The sequence below is a fragment of the Poecilia reticulata genome, linkage group LG4 (assembly GCF_000633615.1).
Source record: "Poecilia reticulata strain Guanapo linkage group LG4, Guppy_female_1.0+MT, whole genome shotgun sequence".
Taxonomy (NCBI): Eukaryota; Metazoa; Chordata; class Actinopteri; order Cyprinodontiformes; family Poeciliidae; genus Poecilia; species Poecilia reticulata.
In genome coordinates this window covers 23,781,345-23,804,732 of record NC_024334.1, presented here as the reverse complement: position 1 = coordinate 23,804,732, position 23,388 = coordinate 23,781,345, and the positions used below count along the sequence as shown (strand labels likewise).

The window sequence follows — 23,388 nt, the reverse complement described above, 5'->3', positions numbered from 1 at the left end:
CAGTTACACGAGTTGTGTCAGGAGGAATGGACCAAAAATCCAGCAAGCTTTTGTGAGAAGCTTGATTAAGAAAAACCCAAAACACTTGAAATGAGTCAAACTGTTCAAAAGGCAATTCTAGGTAATGATCAGACAAACTTCTGAATTTGAGGGAAGTAAAAAAAAATAAAAAAATCATTTATGTGAGGGGTCTTTTCATGTCTTTTGCCACATTTTGCTTATGTTAGGAACTTGTGCTCTCGTGGACATACATTTTGTAAAATGGCCCCTCATGTTCAAAGAAGGTTAAACCTGAAGAATTATTGATCAGTACCCCTTTAAGGAGTCTGGCTGCTTTGAAGCAAGTTATAAGAAATTAGTTAAAGTTCCCTATTTTTCCGTAACATATTCAATGTGCAACATCCCAGTGAGTTATCAAAATTATGTTTTAAATGAAGCCTGTAAAACTGTTAGAGCAGGGCAAACCTATCAACTATTTAAAACCACAGCAGCCTCAGAATAGGACCCAAACCATTAAAGACAAATACAGTACTAAATCTCAGTATTAGCTTAAAGCCATTGTTGCAGCTCTGCTGGAGAACTCTTTGTTTAAAACCTAGATATTTTCTAAACTTCAGTATATTGGAATATAACCAGCTCTCTAAAACTGAATTCAGATGTCTCTTTTGTACTTTGACTGAAGGAGCACTCGGAGTCAAAGTTTAAAAAAAAAAAAAAAGACACGTGAAGATAAGAATTCATTGGCGTGTCTCCTCATTTCTGCCTGAAATAAAGCCAACAAGAAGAGCTTCCACCTTTTACTCTTATCATCGGCGCTCATCCTTGAGAAGACAGCAACAAAAATGATATCTAATGATTCTCTGGATGACAGTCCTAAAAAAATAAAAACACCCATGCTCCATCAGAAGTTTCCCTCGTTCGCTGTTTGTTGTTGCTTCTCTAGCGGCAGCTCAGAACTGCTGATAAGTCGCTGCAGTTAAACAGTGTTTTGACTGTAGCCTCTGTCTCCTACTGTGCATGTGTCATCTCTATCAGCACACTGTGTCCGACGCACTGGGGTTTATCAGTTTGGAGACAGGTGTAGGAAATCTCTCCAAGCGCACCCCCGATGCACACCGCCACATAAGTCGCTGAAACTGTAGGTGCTCTGAGCGATCTGAAAGAAGATCACAGTTTTATTGCAATTTTTAATAACTAAGTGGGCCGAGCCACGTTAAGGGAAAGCAACGTTTAACTGTGTGTGTTTATTGCCCGTTACTTTGTGCGCTTCCTTGGTCTAATCTTACATTCATTTTCCGTTTTCAGTCTTTAAAATGAGGATCAAGTTTTTACCATGTGTAGGAAGGCTTTAAACAGCCTGACATTATTCCTAGCCGTTGCAGATTTAATTTTAAAGTAAACCTGGGCCCAGCCAACGTCTGAAAGAGACTCTTTAAAGGAGCTGAAGATTTGGGTGATGGCATGGAGGCCTTCCAAGCTGAAATACCTGGAGTTCATCACCAAATGCAAATCATCAAAGTACAATTAAAAAAGCGGAAAAAGCTGGTCGGCAATGGTTGATTGTGGAAATGCCAGCGAATATTTCCCCATTATATACCCATTGGTATATAATTTTATAAAATTAGTATTTTTTTTTTGTTTGTTTGCTTGTTTTTCATGCTAAATCATCATACTAACATCTCAGGCAGAAAGTTTCATTTTGCTGTGCAACTTATGAGTGCCCTCTACTGGACAACAAATTAATAGCTGAATTAATCAGAAATTGATACCGGATTTGTAAATCTTCTTCAGTGCAGACAGAGCGTCTGCATACCAAAGCATGAAGCGAATCACTGGTCCTACATTTGTGTAGCACTTGCATTAATTCCATATCAGTGGAATAACCAAAGTAACCTACTAGCTCAAGACCAAATTAATAATTACTTGAGACCCCTTGCTTTAGCAAGGGGTCTCAAGTCCAGTCCTAAGAGGCTCACATCTTGCAACTTTTAAATTAATATCTTGCTTCAATCCACTTGGGTAAAATATTTAGGTCATTAGCAGAACACTACAAAAGTTGATTGCATGCTGAGGAATTGTATTGGATCAGGGTTGCCTCTAAAAGTTGCAGAGTATCGGCCCCTGAGGACTGGAGTCTGGGATGCCTGGGCTACGATATCTAAGTTAGGTTGTAGGAACACAACACAGTTTACTAAATCTACATATTTTTGTAAGACCAGAGAAATTTAAGAAAGATATGCTCGAGTGTGGTGGGAGGATGAGGCTTTCTGTGGTCTGTTTCAAAGTCAGAAAATTGAACTCGTGTAGCTGATTGTGGAAATATTAAACAAATTAATGGAGTCTTAGGAGAAATCTCAGCTACTGAACACGGAGAGGAGCTGCACATTCTCGTCGTCTGCAGGTCCTACTCCTCTGCAGTATGCACCCTGTCCAGGTAGACTCCTCTGGACATGCATTGTGGAAATAAGGGCATTAATAATATTATTATTGATAATAAGATGTTAGTAAAAGTGTAGCTGAGATAAAAGCAGATATTATTACAAATTTAAGGGAGTTTCTCAGCTGATATGCAAGATCTAAAATCAATTAATTCTTAAGATTTTCAGTTTGTTGATATTACATACATTCATGTGTTCTTATAAGTCTAATCTACCAGCGAAATGTCTTCCGATTCTCTCTCTCTCTCTCTCTCTCTCTCTCTCTCTCTCTCTCTCTCTCTCTCTCTCTCTCTCTCTCTCTCCCGTTTATCTAAAAATGAAGCTAATTAGCCAAAAAAAGAAAAAAAAATCTGTCCTAATGAGCTGTATTTCAATCCAGATTTTAAATATTCTGGCCCTTGAAAACATAAGCAGGTTTGTGAATGAAGCGGCTTCATCGAGAATTTGGCTACATTGAAATATCGTTTATGCAAGCACAGAAAATCAATGTGATGCAAATTAGCTGGCAGAGACGAGATTGCTACCCCTACATCATGATGCAAGTGTGCTTAATGACAAATGACGTCACCTATAAGCGTTTACCTTTTTCTTTTTGGAAATTTCTCTAATTAAAAAGAAGTGATTGATGAACGTCAAATAGTTCATGTTGGAGCTCTAACTTCAACTTTGATTTTTAAAAAGAAATGAATAACGTGCAGCAGTTTGTGAATGGTGAATTAACGCAAAACACAACATTGGATATTTTCTCCTCGTGTCTTGCAGTTGGAGGTTGATAGTCCTACATGTGTAAAATGCAAACAATGGATGACCGTCTGCGTAGAATCTTGTTTTTACTGCCACAAAACCCGTTTGGCTTGGCTGAATGCAGAATTTTTGTGTGACAGCATTGCCACATTTATTTGATATTGAAAGCAAACACAGCCTTCAACAGTCCTTAGAACCATCTGCATAAAACCTCTTGTTGTGTAAAGATTGTTTTGTTTTTTTTATAAGGGTAAATGTGAATTACTTGGTTTATCAGTGTTTGTTGTTGTCCAGCTGCAGAATCAATGAATTAGTCAACTCCAGTGTGAATACAGCTTAACACCTCTGCAGAGTAGTGCTTATATAAATCATTTGGTGTCATCCTAACATGTTTAAATGTCTGTCACTATTGCATGTCTCTCCTCGGGGATAAAACTCCCTCCTCCTATACCGGCGGGATGGCGTATTCCTGCCTGTGGTATATTCCATGAGCAAAGCAGGAGAGCTAAAGCTACCACCGCTGCTCTCTCTGGAATGTTAGCAAGGAATGACAATGAGAGTGCATTCAGTGTACGTGTGTGTATGCGTGCGTGTGCGTGTGTGTGTGTGTGTGTGTGTGTATGCGTGTGGGGGTGCGTGCGTGTGTGTGTGTGTGTATGTGTGGTGCTGTTCCTCCTGGCTTTGTTTGTTGTGTTCAATGATGCAGGCTGCTTTGTGCTCTCTGTCTGCATGAATGTGTGTGTTTCGGTGTGTGTGGGAGAGCTGTAGTTTTTGACGACAGCTACACACTGCCCTCTAGTGTTCGCTGCTTTAAACAGCAAAGGAAAGAAACTGGCGTTTCTCTTTCTCTTCCTGTCTCTCTCTCTCTCTCTCTCTCTCTCTCTCTCTCTCTCTCTCTCTCTCTCTCTCTCTCTCTCTCTCTCTCTGTTAGTGGTCCATCAGGGGCAGCGGTGTGGGTCTTCCTTAAGCCGAAATGAGTGGTGGGGAGGCGAGGGGGGCTTGTGTTGATGGGTTTGTGGTGCTGTGCCAAGCTGTTATCTCCTTAGCCGGGTAGAAAATGATTTTATTAATTGCTTCATTTAACGCTCCCCGTGTCCCCCTCCTTCTTCCCCTCTCTCCCGCAAACACACAAATAACATCACACAAGGGCTCGCATGCTTACGCACACACGCACGCATGAGGAAAAACTACTTTTAAAAGTGGCCCCGCGTACACCTCTGTGATGGCTGAAATGTTCTCTCTCGGCGAGTCTCTGTGGGGACCTGTGGAGGGAACAGTGGGGCTGTAAAGGCCATATGCTGGCCCATTCACACGTAATAGCAGGAAAACCTGGGGAGGCTCAGCCAAAGGAGCCGCTCTCCATTATGGCACGTCATGCACAGATCTGTGCATGTTCGGATTCATTCGCATCAGAGAAAACGTGTGGAATCGAAGTGAAAAAAAAATAAAAAAAATTGAAGAAAACATTCAAAACTTTTAAATCAGGTGTTGATGTCTTCCATTAAAATATGTTTAAAGAAAGATGCTGCAAAAAAAAAAAAGAAGAAGCTAATCCTACTGTATGTGTGTATGTGGGTTGATGATGTCACAAGAGGCGCAAGAATCAAGATGATCCGCTAGGATTTGTAAAGATTATTGTGGACAAGTGATTCTCCACTAATTCCACTGAAGGATCTGAAGCGTTTGAGTTGGACAGCATTCAGTTTTATGTGTATGATTTTTCAGTGGATGCAGTTGTGGACGATAACGCTAACATACATTGCTTTTTAGGCTTTTAGACCAGAAGAATCTGTTTTATATTAAACTTTTCAGTCATATTTTTTTGTTTTTGTTTTAATTTGCCAATAATAAAATGGGTAAAGAGAACAGTTGGACTGCAAGTGGCCAAAACTCATACTAGCCTAATTTTTTATAAGAACTTCTCTGTTTCTGACAGTAAACCCCCCCCCCAAAAAAACACAAATGGTACGCAAGAGTTTTGATTAGTTACTTCTTGCCACGTGTGATGTCACCAGAGGCACATTTGCTTGGAGGCTTGTTTTGAGAGGGTAGATCTTAAATTGCGTGAACATTGACTTACATAAATAAAAAGCAAAACGCATTGTTCTAGAGGTGATCAAATATGTTCAAAATAAGTTTTATTAATTTTACAGAAAAGCCTTGCTGGCAGCTTTAAATGTGGTGAGTTTAGTCTTAGGTCAAAGTTCATGGCTAGCCGTTCTGTGCTTATGTTTAATGTCAGGGATGAACAAAGCCACTGCGACATCCAACTAAGTGACTAAAACTCAGCTGTGCATGTGTGCTTGTGTGCAAAGGAGAACCAGACTGCCACAGCTGGGTCAGTGCAGTCGACGGACCCCCGCGGGGGCGCCTTGTTAGACACACACACACACACATACAGCCTGGCTTGGCAACAACAATAACCTCTGAGGTCAGTCGGAGCCAGCGCTGCATTAGCCTCAGTGTGAACCTGCTGAGAGACAGAGTGAGCCAGTACAGCTGGTGTTAACCACCCAAAACACACACACGCACACGCACGCTCACAGAGAGCAGCAGAAAACACTGGCTCTGATACAAATGTCAGAACTGTGCCAACACATCCAGAATACGCTGTATGTACAACTAAGTAAACATTTCCAGAGCGTCAAATAAATAATTGACAAGCCGCACATTGTGTGGCTTGTTAAGAAGTGGCTTTAGTGACGACTTGACTGCTGCTCAGATAAGCCTCTCTCACAGCGAGGAGATAAACAGAATTAATGCATAAAGAAAAGTGTTTTTCGAAGGATGGGAAGCACCTCTCTCAGCCGCCGCGCATCCGATCTCAACGCTGGTATCGCTTTGAGACGAGCATGGCAAGATGTCACTTGTTTAAGGCTGTCAGTCAGTCAGCCGCGTTTAGTTTCCCGCTGCAGCATCAACCGCAGGTTCCCCCAGCCATGCCACCAGGGCTCTCACTCTGGGTGGGAGACGCCATGGGCGGGCCAGGAAAGTGAGAGGAGTTGTGCATTGCTACACCTCATGTCATACAAAAAAAAAGAAAGAAATTAGCTTGTCTACATAAAATAGAAGTAAGTATAATTTACTGAGAGATGCATTTGAGTTACATCGTCAGCAGCTCTGAAGTTATGTTAAAAGAATCAACAAGGATCTTGACTAATATATTTTAATCTACGTGTAAAAAGGCAAATCATTATCTGACTGCCAGAAATTATCTTTCACTGCCTCAGCAGGTGTAAGAAAGCCTACATTAGGACATTAACACTCCATCCATCCATATACTTATGTATCCATAGCATAAAAAGGAGCAAAAACTGTATTAAGAAAATTTGAGACTGGACAAAAAACAGACAGGGTTTTAGCCCAGTGTATTATAAGCCTGGCGGGCCACCAGACTTTACTTGTGCCCTCACCAGGCTAAGCATTGCTTACTTTTTCAAGTCTTTTTTTTAAATGTTTGCATTTGTTTAAGACCTTATAGTTGGTATTCAGGTATTAATCTTCCAATCTTTCAATGACACATAATTATCAAGCAATATTTTCAAATTTCCTGTCAACTTTAAACCTTTTTAACTCAAAAACACGACAGGCTGCTGGATGAATGACTGCCCTAACAAGCCAACCACCGGGCTTCGCATGTTTTCTGTGGGAAACCCTGACACAATGTCCTCATTTGAAACCACTGCATTTAATTTGCTACAATTGTGTTTGATCTGACTTTAATGTAAAAAGCCATTATTTTGACTCATTTTCCTAACTCTGCTAGGCCAGTTTGTTTAGTCCATAAGCCCCTCACCTCCTCAAACATCTTTCTTCTGTTTTGTTCTGGTTCATCGACTCAGAGTCAGGAACGAGTCTCAACTCATCTGTAGAGTTGAAAAGTATCAATTACAACTTCAGAAAACAGACTTGATCACCGTGTAGCCTGTTGGTGGATATATCATAGAATAATACAACCATTCACAGCTTCTCATATCATACGTAAAAGCTAAAAAGTGGCCTTCATATTGGAAGGAAAACAGAGGAAAAGCAAGGATACAGCCATTCATACTTTTCATTATTCTTTTAGATAAATTCATTGCACAAAGCACACTCAGCATTGAGAAGAAAATCATCTTGATAGTCCTTCAGAAAGGAATAGTAAGGGTCCTTTTAACCCCTCCCTGTTGCACTTATGGTCAAACCTGTACGCTACCTTATAGCAGAGGATAAAACGCACTCTGGTTCTGTATCACTTTGTTCAGTAGTTGTTGTTTTTTTTCTTTTGTTAGACTTTGTATAAAAAATTCGGTCAAACTACAAAGTGAGAGCTGTTTTTTATAGTATTGTGTCTTCAGTGCAGTGTTGCAGAATGATTTGACCCATTTTTCTCTATTTATTTACTCTGTGATGTTTGATTTGGATTGAAATGTGGTTCTTTATCAAACGAAGCTGACTCGCCGAAATAGTCTTAGTTTGGCACCTGATTCTGTATTTGGACAAATATTAAACCTGCTTAGATCAAATGTACCTTAAGGTGAAATTTGCAGGTTAACTCTGTGTTAAAAAAGGCATTGAATTATCCTTTAGCCACATTAATGCAACTGAACACTGATTACAGCATTCCCCATGAATTGATCTGACCTCATACTGGCTATTAATAATTCCTGTACATCAGAATTACTGTGGTCCTTTGTAAATGTCAGTGACAAATCTTATTATGCACACTCCCTGTTGGGCTAATAGGTTAGATATGATAGTTATCTGGTAATTATAGGCTACATATGTAAATTGGACATGCAGTGACTGTGAGGCAGAAACAAAATCACAGCTATTGAGCTAATTTTACTGGACGAATCACTCACACAATCACTGAATTAATATTTCTGTTCACGTGTCCCATCTTAAAATGAGCTGAAACTTGGGATTATAAATGTTTAGATAATAAAAATAAGTAGAAGGAGAAATTATTCCTGCATCTTATTAGCATAGCTGACTGATAATAAGTTCCACGACTCTATTTAAGTTTATGTTTAGTTTTTTTGAGCGCTCTTTTTTAGTTTCTTATGCTATATTCTGTTAATACAGAATATAGCATTTTATTTCGCTTCCTTGGTTTCTTTTCACTCAATCTTATATCTGCTTCCAAACCTGTGTTTAGTTTCTGATTGGCACACATGTTCTGCCTCCAGTTGTATTTCATTTACCTTGTTGGATCTGGGAATGATGTCACCGCAGTCTAAATTATTTCCCAGCTGCCCGTCTGACAAGCTGTGGGAACCATTCTGAGGCTTTTATGTATTCATACACTGGAGCAACATGTTCCCTAACAAAGTCTTGCACAGTATTATTATGCATGTGATTGACGTAACGAGATACAGATTGTTAAAAGTTGGAAATAAGCAGTTTATTTCTACAGCCACCTTCACTTTGATTTGTATGGCAGCCATATTGGCTATTAAAGTTGTACTTGGTTTGAAATAATTTGTTTCCGAATCATAGTTCCAGCTTCTGATCATTTTCTGATTGATTGTTTTTTTTTTCTTGGAGCTTTATTCAAACATCCTGTTACTACTTTCCATAGAGTTTCTGTTTTCTACTGTTCTTTTCTCAGATTGCTACGGGTTATGCTACTTTTTGCAACTCATTTAGGAAACACTTGAGCTTTACCACATTCATTAATTATTCTAAGTTTGTATGTATATCTGGTCTTAACCGTTTTCTTTTATTTTTGACATGGAAAAAGCTAATATGCCTTCTGCCAATTTTTGGGTTCTGTATAAATTTTCTGGTTTTTATCAGGTTTAATTAGATTTAAATCCAATCACAGGTGTACAAAACTACACAACAGACTCCACCATGATTCCAATTATTACAGACAGAGGAAGCCAAAGTGAAAAGGTACAATTGTAACTATTTACATTGTTGAGATGCTTGGATCTAACCTACATCCGATGTGAGCCAAACCAAAAACTGCAGTCTCTCACGGTTGTGATAGGCAATTAAGCGCTGATTTATGAATCGGTGGAACAATTGTGACTCAATCGTCTGGTCACTGCAGTTGGCCTGTTTTGCAGCTGACATTTTGTCTTGATATAGTGGGACAAACACAGTCTGAATAATGAGGGCTGCATTTGTCTCAGGGGAAATTCTGCTTCCGCACACGTCGTACTGAACAACCGAAGGTCCTAAAGCTTAATACAGCTTTTGTTGTTTTAAGGTTTCTGTCGGTATCTTTGTGTAAATAATATCCCCTGTGTTGAATGTTTGCGTCCCTGCAAACATGTAGCCTTATTAAGTTTTCAAAAGCCTCTAAATAGCAGTAAAAAAAAGATGTCTCTGCTCACTTTAACTGTATTAGATTTCAGACAAATATATAACAGCGAAATGTTGTCCTATGAACTTGTTTTACGCCATTCAATGTAGTGCTCACACGGTGAGAATCCAACTGTTTTTTTAACAGTAAATCATCCTGAATTTACCTGAACTACTTTGCAAAAGTATTCAGTACAAAGGTGATCACACCTCCTGATCTTGTTCACATGTTGTGACTTTAAAATCAAAAACTTCAAGGTATTTATTTATTTTTTTAGATTTTAGGCGATAGACCAACCCAAAGTGGGGCACAATTGTAAAGCATAAGATATTTATATTGTCATTATTTACACAAAATTTGCCTGCATTTGCATTCACCACATTTTACTCTGATCTCCCCAAATATAATCCTGGGCAACCACTTTGTGAAGAGAGTCAATTTGGGTATAATTTCAGTATAAATCCATCGTTTCTGTGAGGGCATTTGGGATTTGATAGAGAACATTATTTTTTTAACACCACAACACAGCAAAACATTTAGGGATAAAGTTGTTAAGAAGTTTAAAGCGGAGTTAGGATATAAAACAAAACCCTAAGCATCTCGCAGAGGAATCTGTTAGAGGATGTAAACAAAGGGTTGGATCAGATCAAAGTCAACGCATGTATTGGAATGTCCTAGTAAAATAATAAAATGAAAATCTGGGACTGAAAATGTGCTGCTCGCGAACACTCTTTGTCCATTCTGATTGAGCTTCAACTATTTTTGCAAAAAAGAAAGGAAAAATGTAGGTGTGTAGATGCGTAAAGCTGTTAGACACATACACTAAAAGATGTACAGGTTCAAACAGAAGCTCTATAGAGGAACATGGACACATCGCAGTCCCAATAAAATCAATTAGTTTGTGGTTGATACATGTCATAAGATGAAAAAGTCTAAGGAACATAAAGGCTTTTGTGAGCCACAGCGTTAGCAGATTCCTCCATAAACTGAAAATCACCTACATCTCTCCTGTCACAGTTTATTTACGTATTTATTCATCATCTTTTCCAGGGTCCTCCAGGATCTCAGCCTTCTCCTCACACACAGCCCCCACCACACAACCCCAGCAATCCCATGATGGGACCCCATGGACAGGTAAGACACTTTCCTTCCACTCTCCTCTCGATTGTGTCTGTGTACGCTCTCTCATTCACTCATTCACTCAGTTATGGTAACACTAAAGGAGAAACGGCTCCCGGGTCCCTCAGTGTGCAGGCAGCCAGGGACAGGCAGCATCCAGGATGGCGGACTGGATGAATAATTTATCTGTGTTGGCCGGGCTGTGAGGAGCGGAGGTGCATCTGGAGGGCCTCCTCTCTCCCTCAGTCCAGCACTCACCATCCCATAGTCCATCAATAGAGCATTAATATTGCAGCATGGCCTGACACTGTGCAGGCTCTCCGAGTGCAAACCCACCACAATGCAGAAGGAGGCAGGGGGTGGCGGGGGGGGGTAGAAGAGGAAAAGAGGAAGTGGCAGAGTAAAGAGTAAGAAAACAGTAGTAAGTCAGTCCACCGCCTCCAGCGTTGAGTGTAATTACATAAGCTGTCCTCCGCTTGCCCCAAACGCACACACTGACACAGAAAACGCAGTTCCCCCTTAAACAAAAATGTTGCTTATCTGCATTTCGTGATTGTGAACACATCTGTCTTCCAGTCTGTGTTTAAATCTCCATGTTTCCCCAGGTTGGGTTTTGTTTACAACTGTTTCCCCTCATTTGACACTGAAAGATGGCCCCTCTGGATGTGGGTACTTTGTAGATACAGCAATGTACTCTCGTTGGTAATAGTGCTAACCGTCTGCCTGTAATGCTTTACATTATTCACTAGTTCAGTAGCGCTGGTTCTGTACGCGTGTCCCCACCGGGCTGTTCTTGTCTCCGCTCTGCGGAAACGTCCAGGTTTGTGTCTGACGACGCTCAGACTACGGTTTCAGAATCACTGTATCTCTGCTCTCTGACTTGCAGGAAATGGTAGCAAATTGTTCTGTGAAGTTTAAATTAATACTGAGTATTTCATCTGCTTGAATTTGTGCAATCGCCCCTTTTCTGTGCATCTCCACTTTCTCTCCTGCACTTCCCTGCCTTCACATGGTTCTGTTTACGCTGCCTGACCTCCTCTACCTTTATCCTGATGGCTTTTACCTCCTGAGGTCTTACTTTCCAAGACACGACAGGATTCTCATTTTTAAGAATTGTAGCAAAACAAAAACTCATCACTGTCCAGCACAATAGCTCCCCCTGCTGCCCAGCAAAGAAATCGCCTCCAGACTGAGCAGCTTAAAACGTGCTTTCTAATTGTTTCTGACCCCTAAACACTCCCACTTGGGCTGTAATGAGTACCAATTTTGATCTGTTTTGCATGAAATAATTTAGCAGATTTGCACAGGAAAGAGAAAGTATAGTTTAGAGGCCTATTTGAAATAATTATTCATATTATAGCGATTTTATTTCTAGAATTAATGAGCTGATGATATTTTAAAATGACTTAAGAAGCCAGACATTTATTTTTGATTAAAAACCAGCAAAAACATGAATCTGTCTTAATGTAGCAAGCCAAGAAGAGAGCGAGAATGGACTGGCAGAGTCACTGACCTGTGTTGTGACGTTATTAAGGTAAAATCTAGGCTGGATTTTAAGGACAAAGCTGATAATGACTGTAGCACGCTGAGACATGTTGTGGTTTGTGTTTGTCTTTTTAATAAACGCTGTGGTTTCTCTCATATCTCATCAGCTTTATGGATAATGTGTCACGCATTACTTCTTTCAGCAATTGTCCGTGTAACTCTGGGCTGCAGATTACAATATTGGTGTTTTAATTTTTATTACATTCAAATGTTTTTGATAACAAAACATTTGTTTTCCCAGAAGCCTTAAAATTATTTCTATTTTCTTCACTTAAATAAATTTAATTGGATATTTCATATTAACTAAAAGTAAGATATATTCATTCTTTTTCCTGAAAGACTTGATCAAAGCATATTTACCTGATCAAATACATATTGTTTAAGCAACTCAAATTTAATTCATTCGTTAATTCATTTGGTTTAATAGAACGTTAATATCGAGTTCAGTGTAATTCTTATTTCATGTCTTCAGCTTATGGGGGGTTTTTTGTTTTTTTTATCCCAAACACAATGGTCAGGAAATCCTTGTTAGGATAACTGAAATCCTTTCAGTCATGAAATATAAACATGTTTAGTGGTTGTTCTAAAATAAATATGTAAAGAGGTTTTTGTTTTTTTTTTTCCTGTCCATTCTGCAGCCCTTCATGTCTCCACGGTACCCAGGAGGCCCCAGACCTTCTCTCCGAATGCCAAACCAGCCTCCCGGGAGCATCCCGGGCTCTCAGCCCCTCCTTCCAAACAGCCTGGATCCCACTAGACCTCAAGGTACTGACTACATTAATGGCATCCCAGCATGCTCCACTGTTATTGATGGTACAAATGTCCCAAAAGCCTTAAAATAAATTAATCTTACACAGGAGCAGCATAATCTCACTTTGTTGCTCCATATCTCTGGCAGTAAGCTTCAGAGATTTTCTTTATTTTTTATTTTTACCTGCTTTACCATCGTCTTCTGTGTGTGTGATGAGAAGAAAAACCTCGCTAATCGTCCTGCTCAGTTTGTGACACTTCCAGTAGTTTTTAAGTTTTGAAATGATTGCGCTGACTGTAAATTTAGGCAAGTTTACTTGTATGTTGTTCCCTGACTTCCTGACACTAAATATGTATCTAGTTTACTTGAAGGTATGTGTCTCTTGTCTTTCCTATTTTTAGGAGAAGATAGGAGAATTAAAAGTTCCTAGAAACTTTCAGAAACTTATAAAATAAAGCATAAATTGCATTTGTTGTATAGGATTTTTTTTGGGGGGGAAACCAATCATTCTGCCTGCAGTGAGTTGTGATAGAAAATATTTTAAAAGTGCCATATTGGCACCGATGAATGTATTCAAATTAAGGATTAGATTTTATCCCAGTTTTTCAGTTGAAATTATCCAATTTCACTTAAAAGATAACTTTATCTTAAGGCTTTCACATATCTTTACCAGAAAGTGCAAATAAATGTGGCATGAATTATTTTTTCTTTTACCTTGGAGTCTTTATCATCTGAATATGAACATTTTATGTAGTTTTTGTGCTTCTAATCTGAGCTCCTACTCCAACACCCTCTGTGTGCCACAACAGGACATCCAAACATGGGAGGTCCGATGAGAATGAACCCCCCACGAGGAATGGGAGGCATGGGCCCACAGGTAGTTTACAACACGCAGCATGAACATTATTGTTGTGAAGGACCCACAAAAGCCATTGCCAAAAGAAGTAATGACATGGGATAGTATGCTCCAGTAAAGCAGATTCTCTGTCCAGCTGCTCTGCAGTGTCATTTTTGTGCTCGAGCTGTCGTCAGTTTACAAGCCAGGCCAACATTTGGCGGCCGTTTACTGAGTGCTTCCATAAAAGCAGTGATCATTTTGAAGCAACGACCTATAAACAATGGATGTATTTGGCTTGACCGGCCTCATAAGTTTGCCTGTAAATATCAGAAGAGCCCTGATGATTACCTTGGCTCTGACCAGATGTCCCACCCTGCTAACACCAGTTATACGGGGTGGGTGTAGCTGCTGAATTCAGACGCTCTGGCGTGAGCCAAAACCAGAGCCAAGATTAATACTTTCCCTTTATAACTTTGATTTCACTGAATTTGGTGTATTTTAATGCTCCAAATGCTCAGGAAATTCATCAGAAAGATGAATTTTCTCTTGAATTCTGATTAGAAGAGATGTTCTTTGCTCTGCACCCTTCCACCTCACATTTTAAAACGTTATCTCAGACAAAGACACCCACACTGTGCCCTTCAGCCCCTCTGTGTGCCACCCTGACTCTCCAACATTGGCAGTGAGAACGGCAGCAGCTGGTGTGGCATCTGCTTGACAAGTGTAATCGTCTGCTGAACAAAACTCTTCCTTTGGTGGAGCAAATCTGTGGCCTGAACCCCTTACACACACACACACACACGCACACGCACCCACATACCCGAGTATAGACATGCATTGGCAGCCAAACGTCCCCACCGGGCAGCTATGATATTCGCAACATACATGCAAATATCGAGAGGGGAGTGCAGACACACTGAAACACACACACACACATGCACACAGGACGTAATTAGACTCTCGTTAAGAGGAGACATGATCCTCACTGACCTTCATCAGGATTCAAAAACTTTCGACGGAGCAGGTGTGGGTCTCTGAGCTGACGGTGTGCTTGTGTCTTTGCACAGAACTACGGCGGAGGGATGAGGCCTCCTCCGAACTCTATGGGGCCGGGGATGCCAGGGATGAACATGTTAGTAGGCTGAAGAAAAAGCTTTTTGTTGTGTTGTTTTTTATTTTTCTCAAAACAAGTGTTTCATAAAAAATAAAAATCATATTTAAGTACTTTGTCAGCGTAATCAAGAATGAACATTTAAGTTATTTTGGTTAGTAGATTTGATTATTTACTTACTTTTAGGCCTAACGTAATTCACACCCTGGCTGATTTAGATTTTAAATTATTTGGATCAAGCCTATGAGTTGCTTCTTGTTTATAAGTGAGACAGTTTATCATTGTCAAAGGAGTGTCATAAATGATCTATTAAAAAAAATTATTTGTATTTTACTAAAAATTGCATATTGAAAATTAATTAAACTCTTCTTGAATCCCAGTGGAAAAATCTTTACAGCAATTAAACCAGTTTTATAAAATGCTGACCCACTTTTTTGCATCTTTTTACTGATTTAACTTTAGTAATCACCTCTAACTCTTTGCCATCACCCTAATCTTTGGTTACTTTCACAGATTCTCAAACTGGGTAGCTCCACAACATTAATATTATGTACCCCAAGGTGAAGCATGCTAGTGAAAATAAATAATATGAACCTAAATCTACTGGTGGTATTAATAAGTTTTGCTACATGTGTAATGTATTATTATTTTTAACAAGGTGCACAGTGATTTAGAGAGATGTTAATCCAACAAACCCCCACTGAGTTCCCATTTGGTAGGGGACAGAATAACAGCAAAGTGATCCATCCCAGCAGACTCTGATTCAGGGTTATTCAGAGGTTTTGCTGAAATATTCAGATGATAAAAACAAGACTGAACCTGTTACGCTTGGTACCTACATTACTCCTAAACAAAACAGCAATAAACTCCCTGCTAGATGAATTTGGTTTATTTGCTGCCACCCTTTAAATTTCCTCTCTCATCTATGAAGTGCTTGATTTGATGACTGGAAAGCAGCTAATGTTTTTGATGGGGTTTTTTTTGTGTTTTTTTTTTTTTTTTTTTTTGCAAACCAATTTGAGATCAAAACACAAGAAGTCCACAAAATATTTTCTTGGAGAAAATAAGAAAAAAGTTAAGTGATGCCAGTACAAATGTTAAAATAGCAACTAACTATTATTGTATGAATAGGAGACAAAAAATCTTTGGGTCTAGAATTGAGTCTTGAGGCATACCACATTTAAAATGAAAATGAAGAAACAATTTTTTATTGATGTTGTTGAAAAGAATGTTAAAAGCTTAGTCGAAGTTTGCCGTCCACATGTCAATCAGTTGTTGGAGGCTGTTTTTGGATCTAAACAGCTTTAAATAAAAGAAAGAGAGTAGAAGGAAATATGTATCACATTTTTCTTTAAAGTTTCTTCAAAAATAAAACCCTATTCTAGGATCAAATCTTAGCAGACATTTTTTTAGCCTCTAAAAGTTGGGGTTTATAATACTCACATGTACACCTTTTATATTCTGTTACCGATTATCAGGAATTATTGTGATTGTTGATACTTGTTTGTTTCCAGTTGTTAAGTATGACGCCACGAAGCAATTTAAAATCATCTCCTGTTATCCATGAATCACAACATTATTTCCGTTGGGTAATTTCTCCTCTCCTGCTGGTATTCTCAGGGGTCCCGGTGGAAGAGGTCCGTGGCCGAATCCCAACAATAATTCGGTGAGTCACTCTCTCTCTCATGTCTCCTCCACCATGACTGGCTGCCTTTACAAGAGCGGGCATCATTTTTTCTCTCTCTCCTCATGTCTGTTCTCACCACAGATAGCTTATTCATCCTCATCTCCAGGAAACTATGTGGTAAGTGCCCCATCGTGGGCTCATGTGTGACCACGGGTCATAAATTACCTGTTACTCTGTGGTGACTGACTGGCAATCGGCACCATTCCTTTCTCTCATCCCTTTTTAGGGTCCCCCAGGTGGAGGTGGACCACCGGGAACTCCAATCATGCCCAGCCCTGGAGGTGAGTAGCTCACTTTTTGTTTGTTTTTTATCCAGACAGGATCCATCTAAACTTATTCCCTTGTCTCTCTTTCAGAAATATTTAAGGAAAAAAAAAGAAAAAAAAAACACCTATCTACATATCATTAAAATATATATAAATACTGAAATTCCAGCATTGTTTACAGCGTTTTATAATGAGTGTGTTCAAGGAAGCAAAGGCATGTAGGTCCAAAATCCACTGACTGATCCGTCCCAGCTTTAACCCGTCAATAAAGTCTCAGTGGAGGATTGGCTGAGAAGAAAACACTGATACCCTGTAGCTGCTCCGTTCCCGTTGGCCTGTGGAGAGCTTCTTTTTATGTCCTCCATTCATTATTTATATACATTCCTCTATTGTGATATGTTGCGGGGCAACCTTTTTGCAGCAACGCTAGCACGCACACCGGGAGGGAAAACATATTTCCTCTGCAGTCACACAAACCTCCCTCAGTGAGGCACACCTCACATGTGCTCACCCCCCTCCCCCCACGTTCCGACAGTCACGACAACACAAGTGGCATTCACAGCTAGGATTTCTCCACCACTCAATGCATCCTGGACCAGATTGTCCTTTATTCTTTTTTGTGTCACTTTTTTTTTTTTGTTTGCATCTGCTATATGGTAGATACCTGCAGTGTCACTGCAAGGTCAGCTTATCCCTTTGAATCTCTTCAGCATCCACACAAAGGGGTCACACAGCAGGCATATCTAATTTCCTCATAACACGATGAAGGAACCGTGGTCCTGTTTCCCTTCTTTGTTTCCTCATGATATAGTTTGTTCACTAGTCTTGCCCAACCTCTTGATTTCTGAAGGCATATGTTGCCTTCAGAAGAGAGTAGAAGGAAATATGTGTCACATTTTTCTTTAAAGTTTCTTCAAAAATAAAACCCTATTTTTGAAGGGTTTATTTTTGTGCGTTCACGTCGAGTGAACGCACAAAGATTTTGCAACTCAGCTGCTTTCATATCTTACGCTCGCTAATGTTCACCTGCTTTCTTTATGCAGATTCCACAAATTCAAGCGAAAACATCTACACAATGATGAACCCCATTGGTCCGGGTGGAAACAGACCGAATGTGAGTCCTGAAAAAGTTTATTCATATTCAACTTCCTTTTTTATACGCGCTGCTTTACCATGTAAAAACACAGAAAAGACCAATGATTTTCTCAGCTTTTTTTTTTTTTTTAACAAAAACTGTTTTTCCTTAGTTCCCAATGGGACCAGGTCCGGATGGACCAATGGGAGGAATGGGAGCTATGGAGCAGCATCATATGAACGGATCACTAGGTGAGACAGCTGTGTGCAGCAGATTCCTCTCCTGAGGACGTTCAGGATGAAACATGGCTGTTTCTTCTTGCTCCTGTCTTTTAGCGGTAGCACAACGCCCTCTCATGGCAGATTCGGGAAGAGCGTTTTCAACAGTGTTTTTTTTTTTTTTATTATTATTATTGATCAAAGTTTAAACAGATTAGACCGGGGTGAGCAGGCCTATTGATTTTGTGGATGTGACGTGATCAGTGAAGCCAGTAAAGTTTATCTGTGTCAGCAACAAACAGCTTCATTTAAGTTCTGGGTATTCTGCTAATGTTTTTGTTTCCTCTACCTCTGATTACAGGCTCTGGGGACATGGATGGGTTGCCAAAGGTCAGCTTATTTGACCTATTGCGTAGCTGCTGATTTCTCTTTTTCCACATTTATTTTTAATTTATTGGTTCTTGTTGGTTTCTTCTGTTTTGGGTTGTAGAATTCGCCTAACAATATGGCAGGCATGAACAATCCTCCCGGCACTCCGCGGGATGACGGCGAGATGGCAGGCAACTTTTTAAACCCATTCCAAAGTGAAAGTGTGAGTAGCATGTAGCACATCATACATCAACCCGAAACTAAAAGTCTCATTTCTGCTGTAACCTACTTCCATGTTGTTGTTTTTTGTTTTAAAAGCTAAATCTACACTACTGCTCTGCATGTCAACTCTTCGTTACGGCCTTGAAAATGCTTCTTCTGCTCCTTCTAACTCTGCTTTAAACTTCTTTTAGCTTTTTCCTTAATCTACCCGGTGTGTTGCTTGGTCTTCATGATGCTGTTTGTTCACTAATGAGGTTCACAGAACAGCTGGGTTTATGCTAAGGTTACATTGCACTTAGGTGTTCTTATTTACTGCTTAAGCAGTTGGACAGACTTTAATTTTATTTATTAGCATCAGAGTGAAAGGGACTGATGACTGCCACTCTATTGAGATTTTTAATTAGAGGACTGTTTATTGTCCTTTAAACAAAGCCTCAATAAAAGCTTGGGTTTGTACCATGGAAAATATGAAGACTTTTAAGGAGGTGAGTGCTTATTCAAGCTAATGTAAGCACAAACAGGCTTTGATTTCTTTACGTTACATCTTTTGAAATGAACTATATTAGCAGGCGTCCAAAGCCGCATTAAAATAGGGGGCACATGAGAACCGCATGTAAGAAATAATGTATTTATTTATTTTATGAATGAGCAGTCAGCGTGGACTCAGCGCCTTGTGCTCGATGCTGAGAATAGAAAGACTAGTTTTGGTGGTTTGTGTGGAGCTGCACTGTATCCACCCTGTCCAAGAATCGCAGGTGACTTACTGCATTTCCATTAATTGGGGGCGGGGCAAAAGAGAGGGATCGCCCAGGGAAACATTCATGCAAGAAATGCTGCTGCTTGTTTTAGCCTGTCCTAACTCAAGGTGTACAGCCAGCTAACAGATATTAGCTTATGTCATAGTTGTGTGAGGCTGGCCCATCAGTCAGTAAAAACTAAATTTCTCCATTCTACATTTTCTCCTTGGGCTCATATCTCGTCTGCTTTCTACCACCTAAAATAAATAACAGATATTTATCTGCTGTGTTACTGCGTTTGCTGCAAGCTGCTACTGAACATGGCATTTACCCTGTAGCGGTACTGCTTTCATCTCAAACTGGGTGACATAACAATATTAATCCAGCATTGGCTTATCTTGTCTCTCTCCCTTCTCTTTTCTCTCTCTGCAGTATTCACCCAACATGACGATGAGTGTGTGATTTTTTTTTTTTAATTTTTCATTTTACCTCTTCATCTCCCTTTATCTGAATCCCTTCCTCCCCGACCACCATGGTGTGTCTTGCGTTGCCCTCTTCCTCCTCCTCCCCCTCTTCCTTTCTTCCCTTCCTCCTCATCCTCCTCTTCGTGGATGGCTTGTGGTGCCACACAGCCCCTGGGGATTCCCCTGGACAGCAGGACTTCCCTTCGAGCCCCACATCCCACTGCCTGTAAAATGGGTGTGAGAGCGTGAAAGGGTCTCCAAACAGCAGGACGGACCTTCTCTGTTCATCTGCTCCACCGAGAGCCTGCCTCTCCTTCAGCGAGAACCTTCTCATGTAGGATTGCGCTCTTCATTTAGCTCTTTCCCACCCGGACGCCACCATCAGAATCGTGAACACGGAGGACTTTGCAGCTGTCGACTCACGTGGGACTTTTCAAAAACTCTCCTCTTGTGGGCAGGCGTTTCAAAAGAATGAACTGACAATGCTATTTTAGGACAACTTTCATTTAATATTTGTTTTGTTTTTGTGGGTGATAATAATCTTATTTTAATATTTTTGCGATTATCCAGCTAACGTAGGTATGTATTTTCCTTTCAAAGGGCACATTGCATCTCAGCAGCAGCATCAATGACGACAGAAGAAGCACACACCTGAGAAATGCACAATGACTTTCTGTTTACATGATTTGAGGCCGTTTGTTGTTTGTGTTTTTGTCTCATTGCGTGGATTTCCATCAAACTGCGTTTCAAGGTACAACTGACCTCCCAGCTATTCTCCGTTGACAGAGAAACAGCTACTTAACCACATCAGCATCATGTAATGGTGATGTCGTTAAAAGAAAATGTCTACTTGTTCTGCTAGAGCTTGTCTGCAGATGCACATTGGATGATCGGCTGTTTATCCGTCTCTTTTTAGGAAAAAAAAAAATCCCCTCATTTTTCTGTTTCACTTGCTGGAGAGCAGCTCAGTCTGGGTACTCTGGCAGTCCTGACAGGAACTGCTCTCGGTAACTCGGCTTGTGAACCTTAGATTTCCCCTCGTTTGTAAATAACAGGTTTGGCTTGTGTTGTTCTTGTGTTCTTGTTATTTACGAGTTGTCAGTGAGTCGTCCAACTTGGTTGCATTTTCTTTTTCTTTCTTCTGGACTTCCTGTGTGGCAAAGTTTCCATCTGGGATTCACTCAAAAAGAACTGGACTGTGTCACATTTTTGGACCGGTGGATCACTTTGAACCTTGTGATACGCTCACAAAGCTTAACTTGTTTTCAATTGTCAGGTGTACGATTCTCAGGCTGTGACTATGATATCAAGATGTTAACACCTAAAAAAAATCAAAGCAAAACTGTTTAAAAGTAAAAAAAAAAAAACAGCAGTTACTCCCATTTAAGCTAAAATGCTAAAGCATCTAAATATTGTTACTTTGATTTGTTTTTAGGCAAAAATATGGTATAAACTGGGTTTAATTCGCAAAATATTATAGCTTTTACTTCTTTTTGCTCTTTATGTAGGTGCTGTAACCAATGATTTCATAACAGCTAATAGTAGAATAGATTTGACCATTTTAAATGCAGTAAAGCTAATAATGTAATAATCTTGAATCTTGTTAAAAAAGACCAATCGGAGCAGCAAAAATATTGATTTTTTTTTGTTTTTTAATTTTTTTAAAACCTTGGTATACCTTAATTCTAATAATCTGCCCATGCCAATCATAGAGTTGGATGATTCCTTTCAGACAACACAGAGGACTGTCCTTAGGCAAGTTCCTTAACTTTGTTGCGATGGACTTGTCTAGATAAGACGATGCACCTTGAATTTTCCAGAACATGCAGCCACAGTGATCTAGAGAAGAGAGCAATCATAGAAGACTGTAAAAAAGATATGTCTTTTCAGTGAACTACCTTCATTTTTTTATGCATTTAGCTGAAACCTAATCGTCACACTAAGCAAAACATGGGTACATATCAAACGATTTGAGTGTTTTCCTGTATGTTCTGTTCTCTGCCTTATCACTGCTGCTGAAATCAAATTTGCTCTGTACCACTCACATCAACAAACAATAAGCAATCAACATTTGAAGCCTCTGCGGATGATGGCGACACAACTGTCCATTTCCTGATATCAGCGGAAACAGGGATATCTCCAGGATTCGACAACCCCTGACCTGGGAATCAGTCTCTCCTTCCTTGAATTTAATGAAACGCTTCCCTTCTTTCCTCTCCCTCCCACCCCAACCACCCTTTCATTTTTGTTATTGTTTTTTTTTTTCTTTTTGTAAATACTGTAAAATGCATTTTGATATCATTGACATGTTTTTGATATGTCAGTCACTACCAATGAATACAGCTGAAAGTAAATTATAAATAAAACTGTTCATGTTTTTTTTCATAGAGAAAAAGACGCGTTAACCTAACCATTTGGCTCACGTGGCTAAATTTATAAGATACTGTAAAGTGGCTGAATGTGTAAATGACGGCAACATGGTGAAGGCATTGAAAGAAAGGACAGGACAGAAAGAGGACAGGACAGAGAGACGCAAAACTGGCCGAGGCATCCCCGCTCCGGCTCTTCGCTCCTTTTTTTTTCTCTGTATAATGTTACTGTTTGCTATGAAATAGGAAAAAAATCCTGTGACCAGATTTTCCAAAGGGCATTTTTTGTTCCTACAGAAATGTGACCTCGTGTTGCAGTTTTGATATGAAGGATTTTATCAGTACCAGAAAACGTTTAATCTAGAAAAAAATGAAATCACGATTATAAAAGTAAGAGTACATCAAAATCCGAAACTTGGTGGGGTGCGGGGTAAACTGTGTCGTTATCCACTCCCGTGATAGCATTGTATAGTGAAAAACTCTCTCACTGATCCTCTCTCGGTCCTCTGTGTATATTGATCGCTGGCCATCTCTGTACTTCTATTGTGATGTATAATACTGTACCATTAGGAAGATTTGCTGGTCGGATGGGCTGGTTGTTTTACTCTGGGAGGGTTTGGCTTGAACCATTCGCGGTCCTCTCGGATGACTCGGCAGTATTCAATATGAAGCAGTCTGTCTCTTGGGTTTGCTTTGTATTTCATGGTAGGATAGTTGAGAATCTTGTCTTAGGGACTTAGGTGTCTTGTGTAGGTAATAAAGATGTTCTTTGTATGTTTCTTTATATTGTAAAGTTTCTTTAGACTGAAAGAAAAACAGATAATTTGCTTATAAAAAAGAAACAATGCATCAATAATAAATGTCATTTGATTTTTTTCCCCTGTTGTTTGTGTTTTTTCTGTTACGTCTTCAGCTTGAGTTACTTTTGTAAGGATCGGAAAGTAAATACATCGTGTCTGAACTGAAGGGTTTAATTGACATAAAGTTTTTTTTGTTTTTTTTTAAAAAGGTTATAATTTAATCATTTTTAAAGCTGTGGACTAGTCATGGCTAAAATTTTCAGACTGGAAATATTTTTTTCCAGAAAATATTGCTACATTTATGGCTTGAATTTTTATTAAGTAACTAACATTAAGGGGC

The 23,388-nt window shown here is 39.6% G+C and overlaps 1 protein-coding gene across 3 annotated transcripts in view; it reads left to right on the top strand.

Moving 5' to 3' along the window:
- The window catches only part of ssbp4 (single stranded DNA binding protein 4), a 107,342-nt gene extending 84,217 nt beyond the window's left edge, over window positions 1–23,125 (top strand). For 2 of the 3 annotated variants that reach the window (XM_008407107.2, XM_008407109.2), the window contains 12 exons: window positions 10,528–10,611; window positions 12,780–12,906; window positions 13,702–13,769; window positions 14,798–14,862; window positions 16,462–16,507; window positions 16,610–16,645; window positions 16,755–16,809; window positions 17,838–17,908; window positions 18,042–18,120; window positions 18,449–18,477; window positions 18,578–18,679; window positions 20,048–23,125. In XM_008407107.2, the coding sequence (XP_008405329.1) occupies window positions 10,528–10,611; window positions 12,780–12,906; window positions 13,702–13,769; window positions 14,798–14,862; window positions 16,462–16,507; window positions 16,610–16,645; window positions 16,755–16,809; window positions 17,838–17,908; window positions 18,042–18,120; window positions 18,449–18,477; window positions 18,578–18,679; window positions 20,048–20,128 (843 nt within the window). In that variant the 3' untranslated portion in view covers window positions 20,129–23,125. Of the gene's footprint in view, window positions 1–10,527; window positions 10,612–12,779; window positions 12,907–13,701; window positions 13,770–14,797; window positions 14,863–16,461; window positions 16,508–16,609; window positions 16,646–16,754; window positions 16,810–17,837; window positions 17,909–18,041; window positions 18,121–18,448; window positions 18,478–18,577; window positions 18,680–19,847 lie in introns of all 3 variants that reach the window. The other variant, XM_008407108.2, reaches the window with a different exon arrangement.
- The last annotated feature ends 263 nt before the right edge of the window (window positions 23,126–23,388 follow it).